At 42.0% G+C, this 25241-nt stretch overlaps 1 protein-coding gene across 4 annotated transcripts in view; it reads right to left on the reverse strand.

Annotated features, from left to right (window-relative positions):
• Positions 1-6629: 6629 nt before the first annotated feature.
• WLS (Wnt ligand secretion mediator) overlaps positions 6630-25241 on the reverse strand; it is a 132191-nt gene continuing 113579 nt past the window's right edge. For all 4 annotated transcript variants that reach the window (XM_063625285.1, XM_063625282.1, XM_063625283.1 and 1 more), the window contains one exon: positions 6630-6916. In XM_063625285.1, the coding sequence (XP_063481355.1) occupies positions 6795-6916 (122 nt within the window). In that variant the 3' untranslated portion in view covers positions 6630-6794. The remainder of the gene's footprint in view (positions 6917-25241) is intronic.

Here is a 25241-nt window from a genome sequence, read left to right on the forward strand (position 1 = left end):
TATGAAGCTTAGTTTGGCTGGATATGAAATTCTGCTTTGAAAATTCTTTTCTTTAAGAATGTTGAATATTGGCCCCCACTCTCTTCTGGCTTGTAGAGTTTCTGCTGAGAGATCTGCTGTTAGTCTGATGGGCTTCCCTTTGTGGGTAACCCGACCTTTCTCTCTGGCTGCCCTTAACATTTTTTCGTTCATTTCAACGTTGGTGAATCTGACAATTATGTGTCTTGGAGTTGCTCTTCTTGAGGAGTATCTTTGTGGCGTTCTCTGTATTTCCTGAATCTGAATGTTGGCCTGCCTTGCTAGATTGGGGAGGTTCTCCTGGATAATATCCTGCAGAGTGTTTTCCAACTTGTTTCCATTCTCCCCGTCACTTTCAGATACACCAATCAAACGTAGATTTGGTCTTTTCACATAGTCCCATATTCCTGGGAGGCTTTAGTCGTTTCTTTTTACTCTTTTTTCTCTTAACTTCTCCTCTCGCTTCATTTCATTAATTTGATCTTCAATCACTGATACTGTTTCTTCCACTTGATCAAATCAGCTACTGAAGCTTGTGCATGCATCATGTAGTTCTCGTGCCATGGTCTTCTGCTCCATCAGGTCATTTAAGGTCTTCACTACTCTGTTTATTCTAGTTAGCCATGCATCTAATCTTTTTTCAAGGTTTTTAGCTTCCTTGCGATGGGTTCGAACATCCTCCTTTAGCTCAGAGACGTTATTACCGACCTTCTGAAGCCTACTTCTGTCAACTTGTCAAAGTCATTCTCTATCCAGCTTTGTTCCGTTGCTGGTGGGGAGCTGCGATCCTTTGGAGGAGAACGGGCACTCTGGTTTTTAGAATTTTCAGCTTTTCTGCTCTGGTTTCTCCCCATCTTTGTGGTTTTATCTACCTTTGGTGTTTGATGTTGGTGATCTACAGATGGGGTTTTGGTGTGGATGTTGATGCTATTCCTTTCTGTTTTTTTTGTTAATGTTGATGCTATTCCTTCCTGTTAGTTTTCCTTCTAACAGTCAGGTCCCTCAGCTGCAGGTCCGATGGAGTTTGCTGTAGGTCCACTGCAGACCCTATTTTCCTGGGTATCACCAGCAGAGGCTGCAGAACAGCAAATATTGCAGAACAGCAAATATTGCAGAACAGCAAATATTGCAGAACAGCAAATATTGCAGAACAGCAAACATTGCTGCCTGATACTTCCTCTGGAAGCTTCATCTCAGAGGGGCACCTTGCTATATGAGGTGTCAGTTGTCCCCTACTGGGAGGTGTCTCCCAGTTAGGCTACACAGAGGCCAGGGACCCACTTGAGGAGAAAGTCTGTCCGTTCTCAGAGATCAAACACTGTGCTGGGAGAACCTCTGCTCTCTTCAGAGCTGTCAGACAGGGACGTTTAAGTCTGCAGAAGTTTCTGCTGCCTTTTGTTCAGCTATGCTCTGCCCCCAGAGATAGAGTCTACAGAGGCAGGCAGGCCTCATTGACCTGTGGTGGGCTCCACCCAGTTTGAGCTTCCAGGCTGCTTTGTTTACCTGCTCAAGTCTCAGCAATGGCGGACACCCCTCCCCCAGCCAGGCTGCTGCCTTGCAGTTTGATCTCAGACTGCTGCGCTAGCAGCAAGGAAGACTCAGTGGGCGTGGGACCCACTGAGCCAGGCGCAGGATATAATCTCCTTGTGTTCTGTTTGCTAAGACCATTGGAAAAGTGCAGTATTTGGGTGGCAGTGACCTGATTTTTCCTGGTACACTCTGTCACAGCTTCCCTTGGCTAGGAAAGGGAAATCCGCCAACCCCTTGCACTTCCCGGGTGAGGCGATGTCCCGCCCTGCTTTGGCTCACCTTCCGTGAGCTGTACCCACTGTCCAACCAGTCTCAGTGAGATGAACCAGATACTTTAGCTGGAAATGCAGAAATCACCCATCTTCTGTGTCGATCACTCTGGGAGCTGCAAACCCTCTTTCCTTTCTTTTGTAACAACAGCAGCAATGGCAATGACAACCCCCCCCCCGGGCCCAGAAAAAATGGCCCAGTTATTAAACTGTGCTCTCAGATTAAAAATTAAAACCCAAATCTCAGCACCCACATGTAGTTGAGGGGGCCTTTGGCCACACAGAAGGGTTTTAGCAACTGTGTTCCTTTTACGATAAGGTGTCCAAGGACTGCATTCACCTAGGATGAATCACAGCAATTTGCAGCTCTGTATTGTTGGAGACATTTCAATTCTGCTATTAGCCAGCCAGAGCTCAAAGGGTTCTGCCTTCATCTGGTCCAGGATTAAGACAAAAGTGTCACTGGGACTGGAAGGGGGTGTAGGAGGCTTTGTGAACTGCAGGTGAGAACAGAGTGTGATTGAATGCCAGTGAAGCCTAAAGTCTTCAGTCCAGTTAGGGGTCCTCTAAGGAGTTTTGTCTTCATTGAGCTACCTTCTTCAAACTTTTCAGGGTATATTCTGCATGTAGATTTTCTTCAATGAGTAAAATCTTATTCATTTACTACCAGTTATAAACCATAGATTTCTTCCTATTGTTTCATCAGTGTTGCTTATAAATTGTCACATCAACTGTTACATTAGTTTAATAGTATAAAAAAAATTCTGTGAGCCTCGTCTGATTAAGGTATTGCTGAATTTTTTAAAATATTGAAATATAGTACACATAGTGTATACATCATTAGCGCATAGCTCCATATAATACATCACCATCATGCATAGGACATTTTCATCATCCCAAAAGCCAAGCTCAGGTTCCTTCCCCAAAACTACTCCCTATTTATTTACTATACAGACTTCTAAAGCTATGGTTTAGTTTCGCTTGCCTTTTTTTTTTTGAGATGGAGTCTCCCTCTATTGCCCAGGCTAGAATGCAGTGGTGTGATATCAGCTCACTGCAAACTCTGCCTCCTGGGTTCAAGCAGTTCTCCTGCCTCAGCCTGCCAAGTAGCTGTGACTACAGGCATGTGCCATCACACCTGGATAATTAATTTTTATATTTTTAGTAGAGAAGGGATTTTACCATGTTGGCCAGGCTGGTCTTGAACTCCTGATGTCAAGTGATCTGCCCACCTGTCTCCCAAAGTGTTAGGATTATAGGTGTGAGCCACTGCACCTGGCCAGTTTTGCTTGTTTTTGACCTTACGTAAGTGGAATCATTTATATATCATCACAGTATATATTCTTTCTTGTTGAATTTCTGTGCTCAAAATAATGTTTGTAAAATTTGTTCACATTGTGTAGTTTTATTCATCATAATTGCTGTGTGGCATTTCACTAAGTGAGTACACCACAATTTCTACTATGAATGGACATTTGAGTTGCTTCCATTTGGGGGCCATTACAAATACGGCTGTTATCAATACTCTCGTAAATATCTTTTTGTCCATATGTGCTTGCACTTCTGTTGGTATAGGCCTAGGAATGGAATTGCTGGGTCACAGGGTAGGTGTTTATTTCAATTGGTATTTTCTTGATGACTAATGAGGCTGAGCACCTTTCATAGGTATATTAGCTATTTGGTATCCTCTTTTTTATACAGGAGGCATCTTGAATTGTCTGTATTTTTATGTTTGTACGAGTTTTCTTGTGTTTTGGACACAAATTGCTCACATTTACATATGTTGCAAATATCTTCTACTCTTTGGCTTACTTTCCCCCTCTTTTAATAATGTCATTTGATGAACAAAAGCTCTTAATGTAATATATCCAATTTATCCATATTTTCCTCTATCATTAGTGATCTTTGTGTCATTTAATACATTTTTTCTGTAGCCTCACATCATGAAGGTATTTTCTTATTTTATCTGATGGAAGCTTTATTATTGTACCCTTTACATGTAGAGCTACCATGCACTGAGAATTGATTTTTATGTGTGGTGCGACATAATGATCAAGTTTCTCTCTTTCTACCCAGACAGTCACTCAATAAACTGAGCACTGTTTACTGAATGATCCTTTCTCTCCTGCTCTACAGTGCTAGCTTGCAAGATCGAATGTCCAGGTATGTGTGGATCTGTTTGAAAACTCTTTTCTGCAGTCAATTTGTCTATCCTTACATCAATATCACACTGTCTTAATTACTGTAGTTTAATTACCTATAAGTCTTGATATCTGATGGAGTAAGTCCTTAGGCTTTAGGCTATTTACAGTCCTTTGTATTTCCGTATATATTTTAGAAGCTGCTCAGAATTTTTTATTAAAAAACACTGCTGTGATTTTAATGGGGATTGCATATAATGGAGTTTATGTTTCATAGAGTTTTCTTCATTCTACCAAGATGGGATATTTCTCTATGTATGTAGGTCTTCAGTAATTTATCTCAATCTATGTTATTTTCTGTACAGAGGTCTTGTACATATTTTGTTAGATTTATTCAAAAGTATTTGGTAGTTTTGTTGCTACTATGGAATGATACCTGCTTTAAATTTTTGTTTTCTAATTTTTAATGCTGGTATTGATTTCATATCTTGACCTTGCATCTGGCAACCTTGCAAAGCTCACTTATTATTTGTGATACTTTAATTGTAATTATTAGGGATTTTCTTTGCATAGATAAATAACATTTGCAAACAATCATAGTTTTATCTCTTTCTCTCCCTTATACCCTTGGTTTCATTTCTGTTATCGTTGTAATTACTAGGATTTCCATTAGAATACTGTGAAGAAGTGGTGATTCTGGGCATACTTGCCTTGTTCCTAGTCTCAGAAAGCATTCAACATTTCACCATTTATTATGATGCTGGCTTTTTATATGGCCCTGATGAAATTATCTTCAAAGAAATTATCTTCCTTTCCTACTTCTTAGTCTTTTCTCATGAATAGATGTTGAATTTAATTAAATATTTTTTAACCTATTGAGATGCCAGCGATTTTTATCTTTCATGGTGTTAATACAGTGAATTACCCTGCCTGGCTTTTCCAGTGTTAAACTAGTCTTGCATTTCTAGAAATTATCCAACTTGGTTTTGATCAATTGTACTTTTTATATATTGCTGTATTGAGTTTGCTAATATTCCTTTTAGAATATTTGCATCTATGTTTGTAAGTAATATTGGACTGTAATTTTTTTGGTATCAAGTTGATGGTGTCAAAATTATAGAACTTTATAAAACAAATTGGAAAATTTCTCCTTTTTCCCTATCCTCTAGAATAGTCTGTGTAATTGTCCTATTTCTTTCTCATATGTTTGGTAAAATTTACCAGTGAAGCCCCTTTTCTTTGTGGGAACAAAATTGAATATAAAATTTAAAAAATATTCATAGAGATTATTCATATACTCTTTCTTCTTGTATCAATTTTAGTAAGTTTTTAAAGAAATTTATCCATAACATGTAAAAATTCAAGTTTATTGGCATCAAATTGTTCATGTTATCCTCTTATTAACTGTGTAGCATCTGTGATGAAACTTTGTAGTCTGTGATGATATCCCCCTTTTTATTTATGTATTTATTGAGACAGGGTCTCACTCTGTTGCCCAGGCTGGAGTGTAGTGGTGCAACCAGAGCTCACAGCAACCTTGACCTCTCAGGCTCAAGCAGTCCTCCCACCTCAGCCTCCTGAGTAGCTGGGACTACAAGCGTGTGCCACCATGCCTAGATATTTTTTATTTTATTTTTTGTAGAAATGAGATCTCATTATGTTGTCTCAAACTCCTGAGTTCAAGTGATCCTCCTGTTTTGGCCTCCCAAAGCGTTGGGATTACAGGTGTGAGCCACTGTGCCCGAACCTTTCATTTTTGATGATGGGTAATTTGCTTGCTTGCTCCTGCTTCTGATCTCGTTTCTTTTTCTTGATCAGTCTTGCCAGTTTATCAATCTTATTGTACTTTTTAACGAACAAACTTTTGGCCTACTGGTTCTCTTTATTGTCATCTGTATTATATTTCATTAATTTTTTTCTGTTTTAATTTTTTACCTCCTTCTCCTGTCTTTTTTATTTAATTTGCCTGTCCTTCTAAAATCTTGGGTGGTATACTTAAACTATTGAGTTCAACCTTTTTATTACGTGCATTTCAGTATTACATGCATTTCTTTTATTACATGATATTCTAAGTATAGTTTAGCTATATCCCACAAGTTTTGATATTATCAATGTTTACATTCAATTAGTTTCAACTATTTTAAAATATTGTAAGGGGTTTTTGAAATTTGCAAGTAGTTTTAAAACTTCCAAGCATATGGGTATTTTACATTTACCTTTGTAAACATTTTTAGCTTACTTCCACTATGGTCCAAATTTATCGGAGATTTTCTTTCTGATCTTGGCCCTGTGATTCTGCACTGCCTTAGTACTTCTCAAATGACTGTATTAAGCTGGGAATCATACAGTTGAAGAAGGCCATTACATGTGCTGGGAACACGCACCTTGGAAGGCTTAGCTAGTGGTTCTCAACCTATCAGATGCAACACTATCATTTTAAATACATATATTTGCAATATTCCTTTTTCTATCCTGAAAAATAGGTAATCTAAATTTTTAGAAAGCAATACAGTATCCCGTTACATGGAGGATAAATAAATAAAAAGTAATTTGTAACAAAACAATATGTTTTTCAACCTGGAAATGCTCAGGCATGACTACACTAGAGATAATGATAAAGTTGGCAGATGTTTTCTCTACGTACATTGAGTTAATGTGAATGTAAGAGAAGTAAGACAATACTCAAAGAATATTTATTGTTGACACTTTTTCCTTATATTTAACATTTTGAGATAAAGGCTAAGTGAGCGTATTTGTGTGTGTGTATACAAGTACAATCAGTGTGACTGTGACAACTGCGAATGCAAAGCTGATAAACGTGTGCTGCCTTGTTGACTCAAATACCAGAAGCTGCGTTGTCATTGATGAAGGAATATTTCGAAGTGCTGAACAATTCTTGATAAAGTTCCGAAACAAACAAAGCACGATCTTCCCTCGATTTACATGGGAGTTGCATTCCTGGAAAATTCAGTATATTTTAAAACCATGCAAAATATCCTTTTAAAAAAATACATAACATGGAGTTTAGGACCAAGGCTCAGGTAACTATAAAAATTTTTACCTACATAAATTTCTAGTGGAGTGTTTGAAATTTGTTTAGGACAGTCTCCTTCATTGTGGGACATTTGCAGATTTCTCCCTTGCCCACTAAATCTCAATAGCTCCTCCTCCCCCAATTATTGTGACAATCGATTCCTCCACATTCAACAAATTTTCCAACACCTCCCGAGCAGCACTGCCATCCTTGTTGAGAATGTGTATCTAATTCATCTTAAGATAGAACTGCTCCCCTTATCTCCACTTTCTCTCCCAAATTCTGTGAAAGCCCAGCACAGGCACTGGGGGATAGGATAGAGCAAGGCACTTAGGGGGATTCCCAACTTGTATCATTGAATCATCTTTAAATTTATTTTTATTATTTTTTTAAATGTCTTCTTCCAAAAAGGATGTTTTGGTGAACTGCAAAGAGATATAGTCGGAAAAAGATCTGGTAAGGTGAAGAATGAAAGAAAAACAGGCAGGCAGAATAAAGCTGAAAGCTGAGCCTTGTATCTAAAACACACACTCCCAGGACTTGTGTACTCAATAGAGTTGAAAAGTAACTGGGTTGTCAATTCAAAGAGGAATACTTGATCAGATATGCAATTCTATGTTGATAAGATTAAAAACAAACTCTAGTCTAGCTCCTTTCTGCTGCTCTGTCCAATATGTCAGCCTGGAGCTGGCCTGGGGAGGGGTGCAGAGAAGCAGCCTATTGTCTCTCCTTCCCAGAGTGTTCACAGGTTCCAAAATTCTACCTTCTCCCAACTGTTCTATAACACCCCAAACTCTCATTTCTTCCTAAGGACAGAGAGCAAAGAATAAATCAGGTGTGAATGACCCCTAAACTCAAACCCTCAAGGAATATGCAAACACATAGTAGAGTTCCTTTAAATATAATAAATCTTCAACTTTAAGGAAGAGGGGGAATGGGTAGGTGGGAGGCAAAGGTTTTAAATTTGGAATTTAAAATTGATTTGTCTAAACTGGCAAAAGTCTCACCACTTTCCAGTTGTGAGACTGCACACACAGTTACTTGAGTCTCCAAGCCTCATTTTTCTCTTCCGTAACGTCAAAACAGAGATCATAGGACTGACGGAATGGACTCTTTGTGGCAATAATATACCATATTACAAACAGGACCCAAGGCCATGCCAGGTAAGAATGAAGTCACACACCCTTACTCTTAAGGAATAAACTGTATTGTAACTGCCTCAAGGTTTTTTCTTTCACTCCAGCAGTTAATCAAGCACTGATAAGTCTCCAGCCCACAGTGAACATGGGACACATGCAACATGCATGCTTGCTTACTATGTATGCAAGCATCCCCCACTTCCTAAATATTTATTGCCCCCTGTAACCTGCTGAATATGTAAACGTAAACGTGGCCAAACAGTTCAGCATAAATTCCTGCTTTACCCCCCTCTCCCTTGAAGTGCCTGCTTTTGGTGTCTGCTGGAGGCTATGCTTCCCAGCCTATCAGGATGACCACCCCGCAGGCTGTAACCCTTTGTAAGAAGTAAAGCTCTCCTCTCCAAGTTTCTGAACCTTGTGATTCTTCAGTTAACAGTAACATAGGGATGATAATAATCAATGCCTTATGGGTTGTTGTGAAGAAGAAATGAAATAATACAAAGCACCTAGCACCATGCCTGGCAGAGAGTCAGGAGCCAATCACTGTTTATCATATTTGCTATTATTATTATTATTATAGGCATCAGCAATCTATCAGAAGAGAAATAGTTTTCCTTTGCTCTTTGAAGAAAGGAGGCCACCCTCCTTTATTGGTGTCTTCTTACTCCATGAACTTAGTTATCTTGTAGAGGGGAACGGGAATGTCTGGAAAGAAAGAACCTGAAGCTCAGTCCCGCTACGATCACATGAAGCATCACAAAGACAGAAGGGTTGCAGGGCTGAATCCAATTCAACCACTCACTCTAGTATGTTCCTGAGTGCTGTCTTCCCTCTCTGACCCTTAAATATGTCTATGTTCATTGTCCAGAATATGATACAAGACAGGGCTTGGTATGATTAAGATGCTGCTTACTAAATGGGGAACTCTGAGATATTGCACAAGAAATCTAGACACTTCATGAATTGGGGGTGAATCTCCCAGTGGTGAAAGTTCAGGAAGACTGGCTGCCAGGGGCTTGGCAAAATACATGCTTATAAACACTTTCTCGTCCTTTAACAAGGAAAATGATAAACCTTCATAGTTACAGCGAGAAATACTGGGAGACAAAAAAATGCCCTTAAAAATTCAATAACTTAATATATTCATTCTACTTAGCTGTTACGGGAGAGAAATCAAATATCTTACTGTTGATTTTAATTTTCCAAGGGACTTTGAACTGTATGTGTGTAGGTGGCAGTAAATGCCTTCGTTGTGGCTGCTGGAGCTGCAGACTCTGCACACAGAAGTGTAGGTGGTTACGCTTGTGTTTTCTGGGAAGCAAGGGCAAGAAAGGAGTGTACCATGGGCCAGCTACATGCCTCTGGTATCCCGTTCAACACCCTCCTCCCTGCGTTACAGGAGACATCTCTCTTCCTCCATTCTTCCCAGCCTGTGACAGGACTTTCTGTCCTCTGGGGGATTGGGAAGTTATCTCCTGCCCCTTCCTCTTCTGCTTCTTCCCAAGGGAAAGAAGGACTTCTCTTCTTAGGGAGGTTGGAGAAGGGTCCTAAACGGCGGGCTCTCTCGTTTAGGCTGACTGTGCACAGGGCGAGACACTTTTTTCACTGCTTCTGCTTTCCTATGGGAAGAACAGTTGACTCCCAGCCCGGGATCTGGAGGTTGATGTCTCTCTTCTTGCTCTCCAGAATTCATTGATTTGAGGCATGCATCTGACCTCCATGTTTCTGCACCACAGACTCAATTCTCCTCATGTGCAGATCCAGACCCAGCTGGGGTTGTATCATTTTGAAGGTCATCTGGTTGCAGGTCCACTTTAAGGGCTCCTACTCAACAACCAATAAAGGTGCTATATTCATCTGTATTTGCTGAAATATGACTATTTCTCAATTGGTTCAGAATCAGAGAAGCTCTACTACCCAGAAGAGTTGGAATGGGCCTTGAAATGTAACCCAAGCATCTTATTATGCAGGTAAAAAGCCAAAAATCGTATGCCTCTCTTGCCAGCTGACCTTCTCAGACCCCACCCAGGTCTGGCCACATAATAATGTGCATTGCCCAAGGTGGCTTGATAGCCTGGTCTGGCAGCTGGAGGAGTAGGTTCTGCACCTGACCTCACTGTGTCTTAGCTTTGTCCAAGTAGACCCCTTGCCTTCGATTGTTCTGTGCCTAATGTTTTCATTTAGAAACACTTGCATCTTTCTTCCCCTGGCAGTGCTCTGAACCCTTTTTTTTTTTTTTTGCTGGGGGCACTGTCACCAGCGTCTCGAGATATGTTCCTGTTCTGGATCTGACCCCAGTGGACTGGAACCTGCACGTAGGTCTGCTGCCTCCCTGCCTAGCACTCTTTCTGCTCCCACCAGGGTGCATACCTCTGTGAATTACATGGCTGGACTTCTCTTAACATCAGACTCTATTAACTAGAACAATAGTTTTATCTCATCCTGTGATTCAAAGACGGTTGCTAGGGAAACCAGTGGGGATATGTTTAATCTGTAAATCCTGTAATTGCCCTAAAGTAGCAACAATTCATGCGCATGCTTCAAAAGGATTTGGACTGAACTGACTGGCAAGCAGATGAGTGAGGAAGAACAATCACAGGTTGGCTCCCCTTGTGATCTGTTCACATTCCTCATAAGGTGTTTTTTTCCTGCTGCTTTGCCAAAAAGCTAAAGGGATTAAAGAGGGAGCACTGCGGTGCCCTTCTAATGGACCAGGAAAGCTAGAAAGAGAAAATTATACAGTCCTTCTCTTCTTATGGATTCAAGTGGTCAGAGCTGAGTGATTGGAGGCTGTACTGGTGGTGATGGAGAGAGAGAAGAGGATAAATAATCCATCTTATTTTAAAATGGATTCAGAATCCTATAATTGTAGTTTGTAGGGGGCTACTAACTCCAAATGAGGAGAAGCAGGGTATTTGGGAAGTCTTACCAGAAGAGACCAGGGTGGTCTAAGCATAGGAGCACAGAGTTGGGTTTGGAGACGCGCCCAGCATCATCCCCGCCAAGCCTTTCCTTAATCCACTGCAGTATTCAGTGGGTCACCCACATGCTGCTTGGGCGCTGCCAAAAATGAAGAACTTGCTCCTTCCCAGAGCAGCTCATTTTGTTTTTAAACAGCCCTGATTGTTAGAAAATCTGCCTTAAATTGAACTGAAAAATAGGGTGCCGGGGGCAGGGGGGGGCAATTTTCCTCCTTGACTTGGCTGATTGGCGGAGCTCACAGAGGTTTCTTCATAAGACATGCCCTACCTCTGTCACAGGGCCCACGCCCAGCAAGCCACACTGGCTCAAGGGCCCAGAACTATCCAGACCGTTGAAGAGTCCCACCTTGAGGCACAGGAGAGAAGCAGTAGGGAGAAAACTGAACATTCCTTGATGTAGTGTTTGATTAAGAATAAAATGCACGGCTTCTGTCTCTTGGGACCCTGCAACGTTTGTGATTTTTTAAAAAAAAAAAAAAAGCAAAATCTAAGTGCAGACCCTGTTGCCCAGGAGAAATGTCACGTGAAACTCTTTATACAAAATGGTTCTGAGAATCATCACTACCATTATCGGTGGAGATGACTCAGTATTCTAGACTTAGCTAGTTATGCAAAGTCCGGGGAGGTCATTGTGCTCTTTTGGAAACATAATAGTTCCGTTAACGCAGCTGAATATCACATTTGCTCTGAGCAGCTGCATCCCACTGATGACTCACGTTGAGCTCTACAATCAGTGAAAACTTGGAGGGTATTTCTCCTTTGTAGGTGCGATATCACGTGATCCCTAAGCCCAGCTCTGTTGGGACTATGGGTGTCCAGGGTCCCTCCTAGCTCCTTGCCTGCTTTTGCTGTCAAGTTTGTAAGTTCGCCTTCTGTATTTTAAAATTCAGGATTGCAGGCCGGTGCGATGGCTTGCACCTATAATCCCAGCACTTTGGGATGCTGAGGCAGAAGGATCTTTTGAGCCCAGGAGTTTGATCAAGACCAGCCAGGGAAACATAGGGAGCCCTCATCTCTACTAAAAATAAAAAAATAAAAAAAGTAGCCAGGTGTGGTGGCGCATGCCTGTAGCCCCAGCTACTCAGGAAGCTGAGGTGGGAGGATGGCTTGAACCTGGGAGGCCAAGGATGCAGGTAGCCATGATCGTGCCTCTGCACTACAACCTGGGCAAAAAAGCAAGACCCCTGTCTCAGTAAAATAAAATTTGGGATCGCAAGGATTGCACCCTCCTGTCTCTGGTTCTTTGTTACCTGTCCTGATCTGTGGAGTCAGGCAGTCACTGCCTGTGCATAGCTGAAGTATCTACATGGTCCCATTCTCTTCAGCTCTGATTTATCCAGTCCAGCATGTTTAATAAGGTTAGATGTCTGATCTACCCTTTATTTATGTCTATTCTCTCTTTTCCAATTCATTGACAAAAAAGTTGGAGGAAAGTCAGGAGCCCCGGGGAGTTTTGCTTTCTTTGATCTGTTGAAGCAGCATAATTAGTTTACCTAATAGTATACTGCCCTTGTGAGAGGTAACATGCAAGATTTTGGAAAAAGACATCTAACCTGAGTGCTTATACTTTGCATAGCCCTTTTGCATTGTTTAGTACTACTGGTTTTTATGCTACTTAATTGTTTTAAAACAGATTTATAAAAATAGACACAATTTGCTAAATTCTCATTCAGTTCAGTCAGTCTTAATGGAAAGTCTAGTTTTATATGCCACAAAGCCATAACCAAGGTGCACCTCATTGTAGAAAAAGAATCCAGAAAGAAAGAAATGGTTTTGAGTAGCAACTTTGAAAATTCCAAACTATGAAACAAAGGCAGAAATCACTGTTAGAAGGTCCTTGGCTTTCCAGGAAGTCCAAAACCCAAATGAAAAAGGCATCTTGATTTTTCTCTCTGAACTCTGCTCAAGGTTTACTAAGAAACTACCTACCACGTATAAATGGGAAACACACAAAAGATGTATTTCTTGGAAGGTGAGGGGTGTTAGTGATTTTTGGCCTCACATTAAGGGAGCCAGAACATGCCTGAACTGCTGGAAAGGATTGTAAGGGGTGGAAGGACAGGACTGGGTTCTGGGGCTGCATCCAGGGAAAACATGTCAGTACTGTACACCTAACACCAGATGAGTGGACAGAGACACGTCAGGAGAAAGGAGGAAAAAGGAACGCTCTGGGCTCCAAAAAGGAACGGACACAGGATTGGTGTAAGGGTATGAGAGATGAGAGAAAAGAAAAAGATGGTGATACATAGTCACTTTTCTCTTTCAGAATAAGGACCTACAACTTAACATTGGTCACTGCAATCAAAGTTTTAATATGAAAAACGAAGTACATGGCTCTGAAATTCCAGAATTTCTTGGTGGGGAGTTAGGACTAGGAAGAATCACAGCCAAAACAACTAACAGTAACTCCCATAGCAATGCTCTATGTTTAAGATGTAGATACATCCATAACATACACACTCTGGAGTAGTTTATTGAAAGACACTTAGAGCCATTCATAAAGAAATAAATGATAGTGCAAGGCAGCCGGACTCAACGGCCAGGAGGGGAGTTAGCAGTGAGTGCTCCTGGGGAGATGCTGAGGCTGGGTGGGCAGAGGGTACTGCGAGGGGGGCCTAAGGGAGCCCTCAGTGGGCCTGGGGGATAATGTCCTCAGCCTTTCCCAGTGTGTGTGACCTCTGCAGCTTGAGTGTTCCTAAGGGAAGTTTGGAGGATAAAGACAGCATCTCTGGGCAAGAGATGACACCATACCAGTGTCCTTCAGGTCTGGGACCTCACAGAGCAACAGCTGGGAAAGTGTACTGTCATTGGAGGCAAAGCAATCCAAATTCCATTCCAGAAACGTGTCCCTTGCAAATCTGTGTGCCCGCTGCTCACTGTTCAATGGTGGCAGACGTTTCAGTGTAGGCAGCTTGGTGCTTCCCACGCATAGACAGACTGCTTCCCACTTCCCCACCCAAGGGGCACCTGGAAACGTGTGTACATGTGTTTGTCACAGTGTGTGTGTGAGTGTGTGTGTGTGTGTGTGTGAATATAGAGGCTACTGGTATGAAGTTTCCAGGACCAGAGATGCTTAATGTCCTGCAACACGAGGTCAGTTCCTCAGAGCAAATATGGATCCCATTATAAAACAATGTGCTCTGGACCCTGTCAAGAGGAAATTCCCTTATAAGAACTAAATATACTTTAAGTTGGTTTCAGTAAGGTATACATTTGAATGTGTATATTCCAATGTTTTCTGCTTTTAAATTTAAAAGCTCTTAAAGTTAGAAAATAGATTAGCATAAAGAAAATGATCAAAATAATCCTCATTCCTACTATTTAAGTAATTATTAATATGTTGGTATTGATTAATGTATCTTTCCGTTTGTGAAAATAAGACAAAATTATACATAACTATGTTTTTAGTCAGCTCTTTTTAATTACTATATCGTGAATAATCTTCATTGTCTTAAATAGATCCTTTTATATATAATTTTTAGTTGCTGCCTAATACTGTATTTTATGTCTGTACCATTGTTGAACTATCCTCCATTGTTGAATAGCTAAATTTTTTTTTTTGCTATTAACACAATGTGGCAATTTATCTTTGAATGGTTTTTTATTGTCAGAGAGCAAAAGGATACTTAACAGCTGGACGGTAGGAGGATAGATAGAGTGACAAGAGTTTAGGGTCTGCAATGAGAAGACATTGCTTCAAGTCCCCACTCTGCCACTTAATAACCATGGACCTTAAGCCAGTCAGCTCAACTTCTTTGCCTCAGCATCCTCATCTGCCATATGAGAATAACAATACTTACCTGGCAGGATAGCACAGGAGATTAACTGAGGAAATACACATGAAAGTACCTTTTAACTGTACCTCACTCTGAGAAAGAAGGGGGAAAAAACATTATCTTCCATTTCCCGTGAATCTCTCATATGCCAGGCAGTTTCCTATGTTTTACATGCTTTACTGCATTTGATCCTCATGGCTAACCTGTAAGACAGGGGCTATTTTTTATTACCCACGCATTACACAGAAGGGAAATGAGACACATGGATAATCTACCCCATCATGGGCACAACGGTAGAAGCAGCAGCACAGAGATTCAGACCCGGGTCTGTGGGGCACATCTCAGGCTCTGAGGTGGATACAGTGCAGAAGAGAAGCGCACTCCCTCCCCAGTGTGGCAGACGGACAGCTCCAGAGCCTTCCGGACCCAGCTCCCGGGGAGATAAGATGAATCGCCAGCTGGGGACAATCCTGAGGCCAAAAAGCTCCTGACGGCCTGCTCAGTCTTGAGTCAACAGGTCTTTTATTAGTCTTTAAAGTGGGAACCACAGTCCTTATATGCATACAATATTCGTGCATTCCAGAGCTCTTTCCCATCCATTCTCATTGTTCCTGACAATAGCTCTGTGCTGTGGGTGGGGCAGGAATCGGCTTGTGAAGCATCGTCCTATGTGTTAGGACAGGGAAAATTGGAACTCTGGATGCCTGGTCCCAAATCATTTGAAATTGGAATAATCCCAGCTTATTGGGAAAGGAATCCTGTCTTTTCTACTTGGTATCTGTGTAGCTTTGGGTAGCTCATTTCATTTCTCAGATTTTCAGTTTCTTCATCTCTTAAAAGAGACCAAAAACAGGAATAATGTTTATGTCAAGGATTGTCCTAAAATCCAAATGAAGTCATGGAGGATGTTAAAAATGCCTACCGCTGTGTCCCTCCCACCTCTAAGGCAGTGTACCCACTCCAGCCACCCAGCCCCTAGTGTGCTATGGTCTACACCAGATGCCCCCTTCCCACTCCACTGTGGGTGATTGGACTGAGGTGGGCAGTGAGCTCAAAGAGTAGTTCACTGGCCTTAAGGGAATTCATCAAATGCTGAGCTGAATCACCTTGATTCTTCTTTTGTGGTTTTTTTCACTGATAACTGAATTTTTAATTCTACTTAGTTTTAATTAATTTTAATTTAATAGCCACATGGAGCTAGTGGTGACCATAATGCACAGCTCAAGGCTATAAGCTTATTCTCTGGGGAAAGTAAAACAGAAGTCAAAGAACATTAAAAAATTGAGAGCTTTTCTTATGGGGAAAATTGGCACACTAAAGATACCATGGACTCAGAGAAAGGCCAAAACATATATATACGAGGGAAAGAAATGGTAATGCCTGGAGGGGCCCATGTTAGTAGAATTCAGTATGAAAGTATTACCACTTCTGGTACTATGAGGAATGAAATATTATGAAATGTTTAGTGCTATAATATAAAGACAACCTGACAACGTATACTTTTAATTTTATTCCTGGGCTTGCAAGAAGTTATGTACTACTTATGCACTACCACCTTCACCCCCAAAAAGACCTGAACGCACAGCAATAAGTGCTAAGTATAGGTGAAAGGCAGGGTTGCCCTGCTGGCAAATGCTGATGTTAAAACTGCAATCAAAAGCCAGCTAACAAGATGGAGAGATTGAGCCTGGGATCCCAGCAGTGGGCTAAAGTTTCCACAGGTGGGTAACCCTCTGGCTCTCAACAAAAACAAATCTCTAGAGAAAAGCTTCCTTAATTTGGGTCCTTAGATTTCCATGGATTAAGCAACAATATATGAGCACTCAAAATATGATCAATGAAATATAATCAAACACACAAGAAAGCAAACCACTATAAGCAAGAGGTAGAAGAGATGAGGTATGCCAGACTTCTAAGAACTTTAAATATTGGAATGAGAATATTTGAAATGTATAATTATTATAAAATTCATTCAAAAAATATGAAGTCACAGAAATAAGCATGCAATGCTAGACTAGAAAAAGTGAAATGGTAGATTTGAAAAAGACTTAAACATAACTTTTAGAAATGAAAAATGTTATTAAAACAGCAGAGGAAAGAATTAGTGAAGTAGAAAATAGAGTTGAAGAAATTAAACAGAATATAGCACAGGAAAAAAAGATTGTAAATAAGAAGGATCAATAATCATGATAGGTTCCAAGTAAAGAAAATATATCGAACACATACAGCTAATTTTACTCCCTTCTCCAAACTTATTAAAACTACAGCAAAGGGATTTTAAACAATCATATAAACCCACGAGGATGGGCAAAATATGAGATGAGACACCAGCAACAAACTTCTGGAAAATGGAATATAAATGAAGAATTGATAACAATGTTACCAGAGCTAAGAAAACCAAATCGTGAATTGATGGTGGGGAAGTCATTGAATCAACTGCATTTGCATTGGAACACAATACAAAAAGTAAAAAAAAAAAAAAAGAATATAATACAGTAAGGGGCATAAATTAGTAGGAATTAAAGATGAAATAGAGAAGAACTACCAAATCAAAAGGTCTTTAAAAAGACTATTAAAAATAGATTAATCTTTAGTAAGACTGAGAAAAGTGAAGGTATATGTATGAGCAAAGGAACATATCTACAGATAGGCAAAATTAAATTTTAGAAAGATTTTTTAAAAATTTAAAATTAAGTTTAAAAAATATTTTAAGTGCCAAAAGAGATAGTAAGAATAATCTATACTACTTTATACATTGGAAGCAATTTAAAATGCTCAGAAAAATATAACTTGCGAAACCAATTGAAGAAGAAATGGAAAACCTAAATAGCCTTATAATCATTAAATTAAAACGGTAGTCTAAAATTTTTCTGCAAAGAAAATAGAAGTCTCAATAATTTTAGTGAGATGTTATTATTGCATTAAATAAAAACCAAATGTCCAAGAAGAGCCAAGACATTCTGAGGACAAACAGGATGAAGGAATGTGCTTTTCTAGATTGCAAGCCTTATTAAAAAGCTAAAGTAATTAAAACAGTATGGTTTTGAGGTAAGGATAATCAAATTAGCCAGTGGAACAGACTAAGAAGCCCCCCCAAAATCTCTGTCTCTCTCTCTCTCTCTCCATATATATACGTGTATATATATGTGTATATATATGTTTGTGTATATATGTGTGTGTATATATATATATATTTGCTCGATAAAGGATATTGTGTTGTAGATCATGAGTGGCTTATTCAATAAATGGTGCTGAGAACATTAGTTATCCATATAGGAAAAAAATTAAAGAAGCTCCTTATTCTCTTACATACAAAAATTTTTGGTGGAACAGAATCTTATGGATGGCAAAGGCTTAAAACTTTTTGAAGAAATTTAGAATATTTTTATAATCTTGAAATTTATTTAAATAATTTTTTAAAAAGACATACGTACCCATTAAAAAAGAAAATATTGTTAAATCAAGTACACAAATCATCAAAAGGTACCATAAATGAAGACATAAGGAATTCATATCTAGATTAATCTTGATCATGGTCTTAAGACTTCCAGCCTCCTGAACTGTAGGAAGTAAGTGTCTGTTGTTTAAGCCACTCTGTCTGTAGTATTTTTGTTATAGTAGCCTGAGCTAGGACAGCTTTATATAAGCCTGTGCTAGCTGAACTACCATAGCCTGACCATAGATGAACTACATCGCTTGGTTCTAGCATGTTCTGTGGTTTCAATGCAGAAACCTAGAGAATAACTAAGGCTGAGAGAAAGAAGGACCACACTGGTGGGAGAAGCTGGTGACAAGTGGTAAGGAGTGGGCAACCTGGGTACTAATTCTTGTTTTTTCTTCCCCGGCCTTGTGGTCCTGGCCAAATCACCGGGCCTGTTGTCTTTTCTGTAAAGAGAAGGGCTGCTCAGTTCTCATTTGGATCCAACCTTTCTAATGGAGCATTTAAACATGGAGGAGGGATTTTTTTGGTTGTCACAAGGACTGGGGGACCCTGCTGGCTAAATATTCTCCAATGTGTGAGACAGTTGCACCCTAAATGCCGGTGTGCCCCTATTGAGTAACTTCGTCTCTAACAGTCCTTTGAACGAGCCCTCTACATCTCTGTACATATACATGATGTTTGCTGGTGGGTCGGGAAACATTTGGATACTTTATGAAGCATGCAGCTCTCCACCCAAACCCACAGTTCAGATGGCTGCTGTCCAAACTTTAGGATCTTTAGGGCTGCAGATGAGGTGCTCTGTTCTGGTGTATGTCCTGCCTGGGGGGCTGCCCCTACCTTGCCGGAAGAAGATTTAGTTGAATTCAATTGAAGTGTACTATTACAAACCATTTGCTCCCTTGTTCTGACAGCCAGCAGGAGCAGAAAACTAGCTTGCTCTGGCACTAACTGCATTCTCAGAACCGTGCATGCAGTGCTTTAGTGTTCTGTTCAAAGCTAAGCAGTGCCCTCCTTGGGACACTCTGGGAATGTACAGTATTCATTGCTCTAAGAAAATGCCTTGGCCACAAGGAGAAAACATTCTCTGGCTGTGGCTTGAGCCAACTGGGTCAGCTCCAGCCTGTGCAGATGTCTTTGTGGACAGGAGTCCCTCTGGGAGAAGGCAGCCCATGCTAGGGTGCATAGATTGATGAGACGAGTGACAACTGTATTTCTCTCCTTACTTGCTCTCCTGGCCAGGTGCTCTTATGCAGTGCACTAGCTGCACAACAGTACCTACTGGCTGGACCCTCTCATTCTCTACCAATTCATCAGTCTACTCTTGGCTTCATTCAGGAGGCTGTCTCCCCGTGGTTGCCTGAACCCAAAAGCAAAATGTGTGGGTCTCACCTACTTCTCAGGCTCTAGTTCTAAAGAATGGGCCCAGGTGTCCAGCCTCCACGGCCTGACATTCAATGCTGTGTACACTCCGGTTCCAAGTTGCTTTTCTGCTTACTGCACCCCAGACTCTCTGTAAACAGGCTACTTTAGTCATTGCCACCCAAATAATGCCTGTGAAGTTGCATCTCCACACACTCATACTCTTCCCTTACCCTCACCTTTTATCCAACTCTTTCAAGGCTTGGCTCATTTTCAGTCTTCTGGGAAGCTCTCTCAATCGCCCCCAATCAGGAGTTACTGAAAAGCGTCCTTGTACCTCCCACTGGTCACTGACTGCACAGTTCATGTATTGGGAACCTTGATTGTCAAGATTTTAAGTCCTTGAAGGTGGAAACCTAATGAGAAGACTTGCCCTTCAGGCTCCTCTACTTAAGAATCATTCCAAAACAAACAGACAAACTGTTAAAGAGCAAGGAATTTGGCTCCCTGCCTAGATTGGCAGTGAGAGCATCAGAACAAGGTTGAGGCCAAATCCATGAACCTCATTGAGTTAGTTGCCCATGAACTTGGCTTGGAATGCCTTGGCCCCATCTTAAAGTCCTTCATTCTGGGGACACTGGTCAGCCTGAGGCCCGTGCTCCTTAGTCTCACCACAGGAAGCCTTCTCTCTCCATCTGTCACTCTGAGACCATACTGGCTGAAGCTCTGGGCTTACTCATATCCTGAGTCATCCAACCTCGCATGTCCATAAAAACATCCGTATCCTTATAGGTGGAGGCCTTATAGATAGGTTGCTGAGTCAGATTTATGAGTTTGAGAAAGAGATGCTTTGGATGGTTTTAAAAACCTTTGGTGAGTTTGCAGAAGTCCTGGACTCAAATCTACCACCACTCAGAACAGTGAATGCCAGAAAATGCCTGGAAAAGGGCATCTCTTTGCTGAATGACCCTAGTAATGTACTCATTCCCCAGGTAACTACTGAGCCACTCTGTGTTCCAGGCACAGTTCTAGTTTCTGGAAATATACCTGAGAACAAAACAAATTCTGCCCTTATAAGCCTCCACTCCAGCTCTTGGCCAAGTCTGCTTTTCATATGATCCAAGCACTTTGGCAGGTGTTAGGGCTGTAAAAGGGATGGCATGAGAGCCCCTTGGGTAGGGGACATGGCAGACACATCTCTTAGAAATATTGCCACAAGCCTCACTGTTCAAGTCTGGTGTGTGGAGCAGCTGCATCAGCACCTCCAGGGCGCATGTTAGAAATGCATCGTCTCAGGCCCTCCCCAAGACCTTCTGAGTAAGAAACTGCACTTTACAATATGATCCCAGGTGAACTGTCTGCAGGGAAAGGCTTGAAAAGCCTTGCTACAGGACAGCAAATCCCACAAGCTGTCCTACAGGGAAAGGGAGCAGGATGATAATGTGCATTTGAGAAAGAGCACATCCCATGCCTCCGATTCAGAAAGGTGGCATGTTCAAGACTGAGATCTCCTCAGAAAGAAATGTGCTTAAAAATCCAGTGCTCCTCAGCTGTATTTGATGGCTCAACAGCAAACCACTGACTGTAATCACTCAACAGAACCAGCATCCTGTGAAACACCTTGAGAAACCAGTAGTGGAGCCTCTGGCATTCCCAGATTCAACTTTCTTGGCTTCAGTGAGTGCAGATGGAGTGAGCCCATGGGGTGATAACTGGCGGTTTTGCTGAGGAACAAATCCGAATCATGCCTACTGCCAGGCCGAGGCTCTGGGCCAAGGTCTCAGCTTGGGGTAGGGTGAGGATCGGAGGGCTGCAAAGATAGAGGGACTCGGAGACTGCCAACTACTGGTTAACTTGTGGCATAAGGAGGATATATACAGAAAACACTGGATTCTATAGCTGAAATGTGTCATTTGGAGAAATTTAGGAGCCAATATAAGCATTCCTTATTTGTCATTTGGGGGATTCAAGAAAGTCATGGGCTATATATATTCCACAGGTGTCAAGAATCTATAATGATGGTGATGGCAAAGACAATGATAGATGCCTTTTGAAAACTTGCTATATGCCAAGCACTGTCCTAATTCATATGTTCCCAACAGCAATGCTAAGTGGTATAATCCTCATTTCTGCAGATGAAGAAATGGAGGCACAGAGCTGGCTCCTCGTTTTAATCCCTTTCATGCTGAATGTGACTTCTGAGACCTAGGTGACAGGTAACTGACTGGTGCAGACTAAACTGGCCAGATGACGGCGTGAGCACTGGTCCCCTTTATCCCCCGAGCCAGCACCCGAAGGCTGAGAGACTTGCTCAGAGTCCCACCCCAGAAGTGGACAAGATTCGCTTGCCCTAATTGGGCAGGTACAGGCTAGAGTGACCTCAGTGGTGGGCCTGGGAGGGGACACCTGGTTTGCTCTGGGGCAGTTGAAGGCTCAGCGCAGTGCAGGACTGCAGGTGGGACTAAGCTTGGATTGTAAGGCCTGGGATCTTCTCACAATGCTGGTCTATACCCACTGTGTGGCCTGTGACAGGCCTCTTTCCCTGGGTCTTTGAAAATAGTCTTTGAAAATAGTGATACACCCCCCCACCCCGCCACACCCAGTCATGGACTGCACCTCGGGTTTCAACTCAATGACTGCTTTTCAGGAGGTCCCTCTGGGGTTCCTTGGGGTTATGGCTGCTCCAGGCTGGCAAATCCAGATCATGCGAGAGGTGGCTTAACCCTCCCTCTCAGCGACACAAAGAAGATCTGTTGCTTCCAGACTGCACCAACACACATGCCTAGTACCCCAGTAATGAAGCTGGAACCTCTGCTGTGTGGTCAGACAAACCCAAGGATAAATTGCCCCTGCTTCAGGATTCTTCAGTAGGCAGTCCCTGGGGTCCAGAGCCAATTCAGTCAGTTTAAGATTCCCTCCCTTTGAGACAAAGTATAGGGTGGTGATAATGAAGTCAGTCGGGCACAGGCTTGAGTGCTGGCTGTGTGACACAGGGCAAGTCACTCAACCTCTCTGAGCTCCAGCATGCTCATTGGTAATTGGTATAAATGAAAGTACCTATATCATGGGACTGCTGTGAGGTGCCGGCACATTATCAGTGCTTTGTAAAGAGCAGCTATTACTCTTGTTGTTGCTTGGACATTTGTTATGAGGGGGGAATGCTTTTTGAAATTTGCTTTTTAAAAACATTTCTGAAGGCATTTTCAAATGAGACTTTATGTTTTTCTCTCCTTATAAAGTTAAAATTTTTGTATGAGGTTAGGCATAATTTTTTTTTTTAAATTAACAAATAGCAGTCAAGGGCTTCTAAGCAATTCCAAGGACCCCCTTGCCGCTCAATTCCACTAGTATTCCACCCTCTCCCTCCCGGCAGCAGTCGCTGGCATTTTTGTATGGCTCACCCTGGAGGCTGGCAAGCTCTGCACCTCCTGTTCGGGAGCTGCCAGCTGTCCCCTGCAGCTGTCCTGAAGTCCTCTTGTCCCAGAGCACTCACCCTAACAGGGAAGGCCCTCATTTCCTCATTAACTTCCAGGTTGCTCCCTCCCCATTAGTGCTGAGCTGGAGACGCAGGGCTCACAGGACCCTACAACAGGAACCAGGAGCAGCAGCTCGGAGATTCAGGCCTTTGGCTTCCTTGACCCTCCTGTCCCAGAGCCAGCATCAGGGAGGGAGGAAGAGGACAGGGGGGGGACAACCATCAGGGCCCGTGTCAGCATACACTTCTTATGGACGATTCCTCTGACACCCACACGGGGTAAGGCCAGGCTCACAGTCACACAGTGGCTGAGCCAGACGACCAGTGTTTTCGCTTTTCCATCTAATAATGGCTCCGTCTATAGAAAATTTGGGGCAGGAAGGGCAATGCATCTATCAGAACTCCCTGGTGACAGGTGCAGCAGGAGCTAAATTGGCCGAGTTGAACCAGGCTGTTACTTCCTAGCTGTGTGACCTTGGGGAAATCACCCAACCTCTCTGTGCCAATAATTGCTCCTACCTCATAGGATTCATTTAAGGATTAAAGAAGTTGATAAATATCAAGTGATTAAAATCCTACCTGGCACATCCATAGCAAGGATGTTACATGCTAGATATTTTAATTGTTGTTAAGCCTCATGAAGGCAGGAGTCTTTGTCTACGTTGGTTACTGGTCTGTGTTACAACAGTAGCTGATACTTAATAGGGGCTCTATAGACAGTTGTTGGGTGAATGAATCTATTTCTTTCAGGATAACTCTTTTGCAATGCAGCCATTGTTTATCTTGGCCAGCAGAGGGCAGCAAATAGCTGTGACTGATTAATTGTGGGCAAGGGTGGTTTTAATTCTGAAGGCTAACAGAACTATCCCTCCTGAACCAGTTAGGGAAATAAAAGGTCGCCACGTACCAGCACGACTGGCCCTGACCCTCCCACTCACCTTTGTGCGGGTTAGAATGATTGTCAGGCATTCAACTCACAAAAAGTCTTGGTTCCATTTCTTCTCAATTTATTTTCAATTTCCTCCCTCCCTCTCTCCCTTCCACTATCCCTGCTTTTCCCCCTTTCTCCGTTTTCTCTAATCATATTTCCCCCTGCCCCCACACTCACTCCTCTGCATCAAGCTAGTATACTGTACACACTCCCAAACTTTATCTGTACAATTGCAGCTTGTACTGCAAACCATGACATCTAGAGTGGATCCTTATATAGTATTCTTCCCAATGAATGCTGCTAAACCTAGTATAATTTTTTAAACAACATGTAATTTGATAACTAGACCCAGAGAGGTAGTACAGCTTGGCCAAGAACACACAGCAATTAGGGGTAACGTTGGAGCCCTAGCCAAGGCCTTCTGCTGTCCATTATACAGCCTCATCACCCATGTTCTCTTTTGCCAACAGGAGGCTCATGTGGTCCCTGTTTGTCATCCAGTCAATACAGCCATCAGCTTCTGGCACCTGACACCTTTCCTCTGCACTGTGGCACCGAGGAGCAGACTGCTTTGGAGGGCAGCTTCCTGGGAGCTCCAGGGACCTTGGCCAGGCGGCCACTGCCACTGACTTCTTCCTTGGCACACTGAGCCCCTGCCTGCAGCTCTCGTGTTTCCTCTGCGCTGCAGTGGACGCTTATCTTCCCCCGATGGCACATTTCTTTGTCACAGGCAGGACCCTCACTGGCAGTCGGAGGTGAGTTCCTGGGGAGCTTCTGGGTCATGTTGGTGCCTTCTGGCACCACTTGTGGATGGGACGGCTCTGACACCCAAGCCTCACCACTGTTCCAGGGGTCACCCAGTGACATGATCTCCCCAGCTTGCTAGATCCTGTCCTTCCCAATTATGATCCAAAAAATCATGCTAGGATAACTGTCTGGAAAAAATATTTAATTGGTCTTCCAGCTGGGAAACAAATTCTATATGAATTGATGAGAAAACAAAACAGAATTTTTAAAACTAGAAAAAATATGGGTGACCTATTATCTTAGGGGATATTTCTTTAAGCATGAAAGCAAAACTAGAAACTATAGAAGAAAAAATTACAGGTTGACTACATAGAAATTAAAAAGCTCTATATCCTGGTA

This window comes from Symphalangus syndactylus, chromosome 12, assembly GCF_028878055.3.
Source record: "Symphalangus syndactylus isolate Jambi chromosome 12, NHGRI_mSymSyn1-v2.1_pri, whole genome shotgun sequence".
Lineage (NCBI taxonomy): Eukaryota > Metazoa > Chordata > Mammalia > Primates > Hylobatidae > Symphalangus > Symphalangus syndactylus.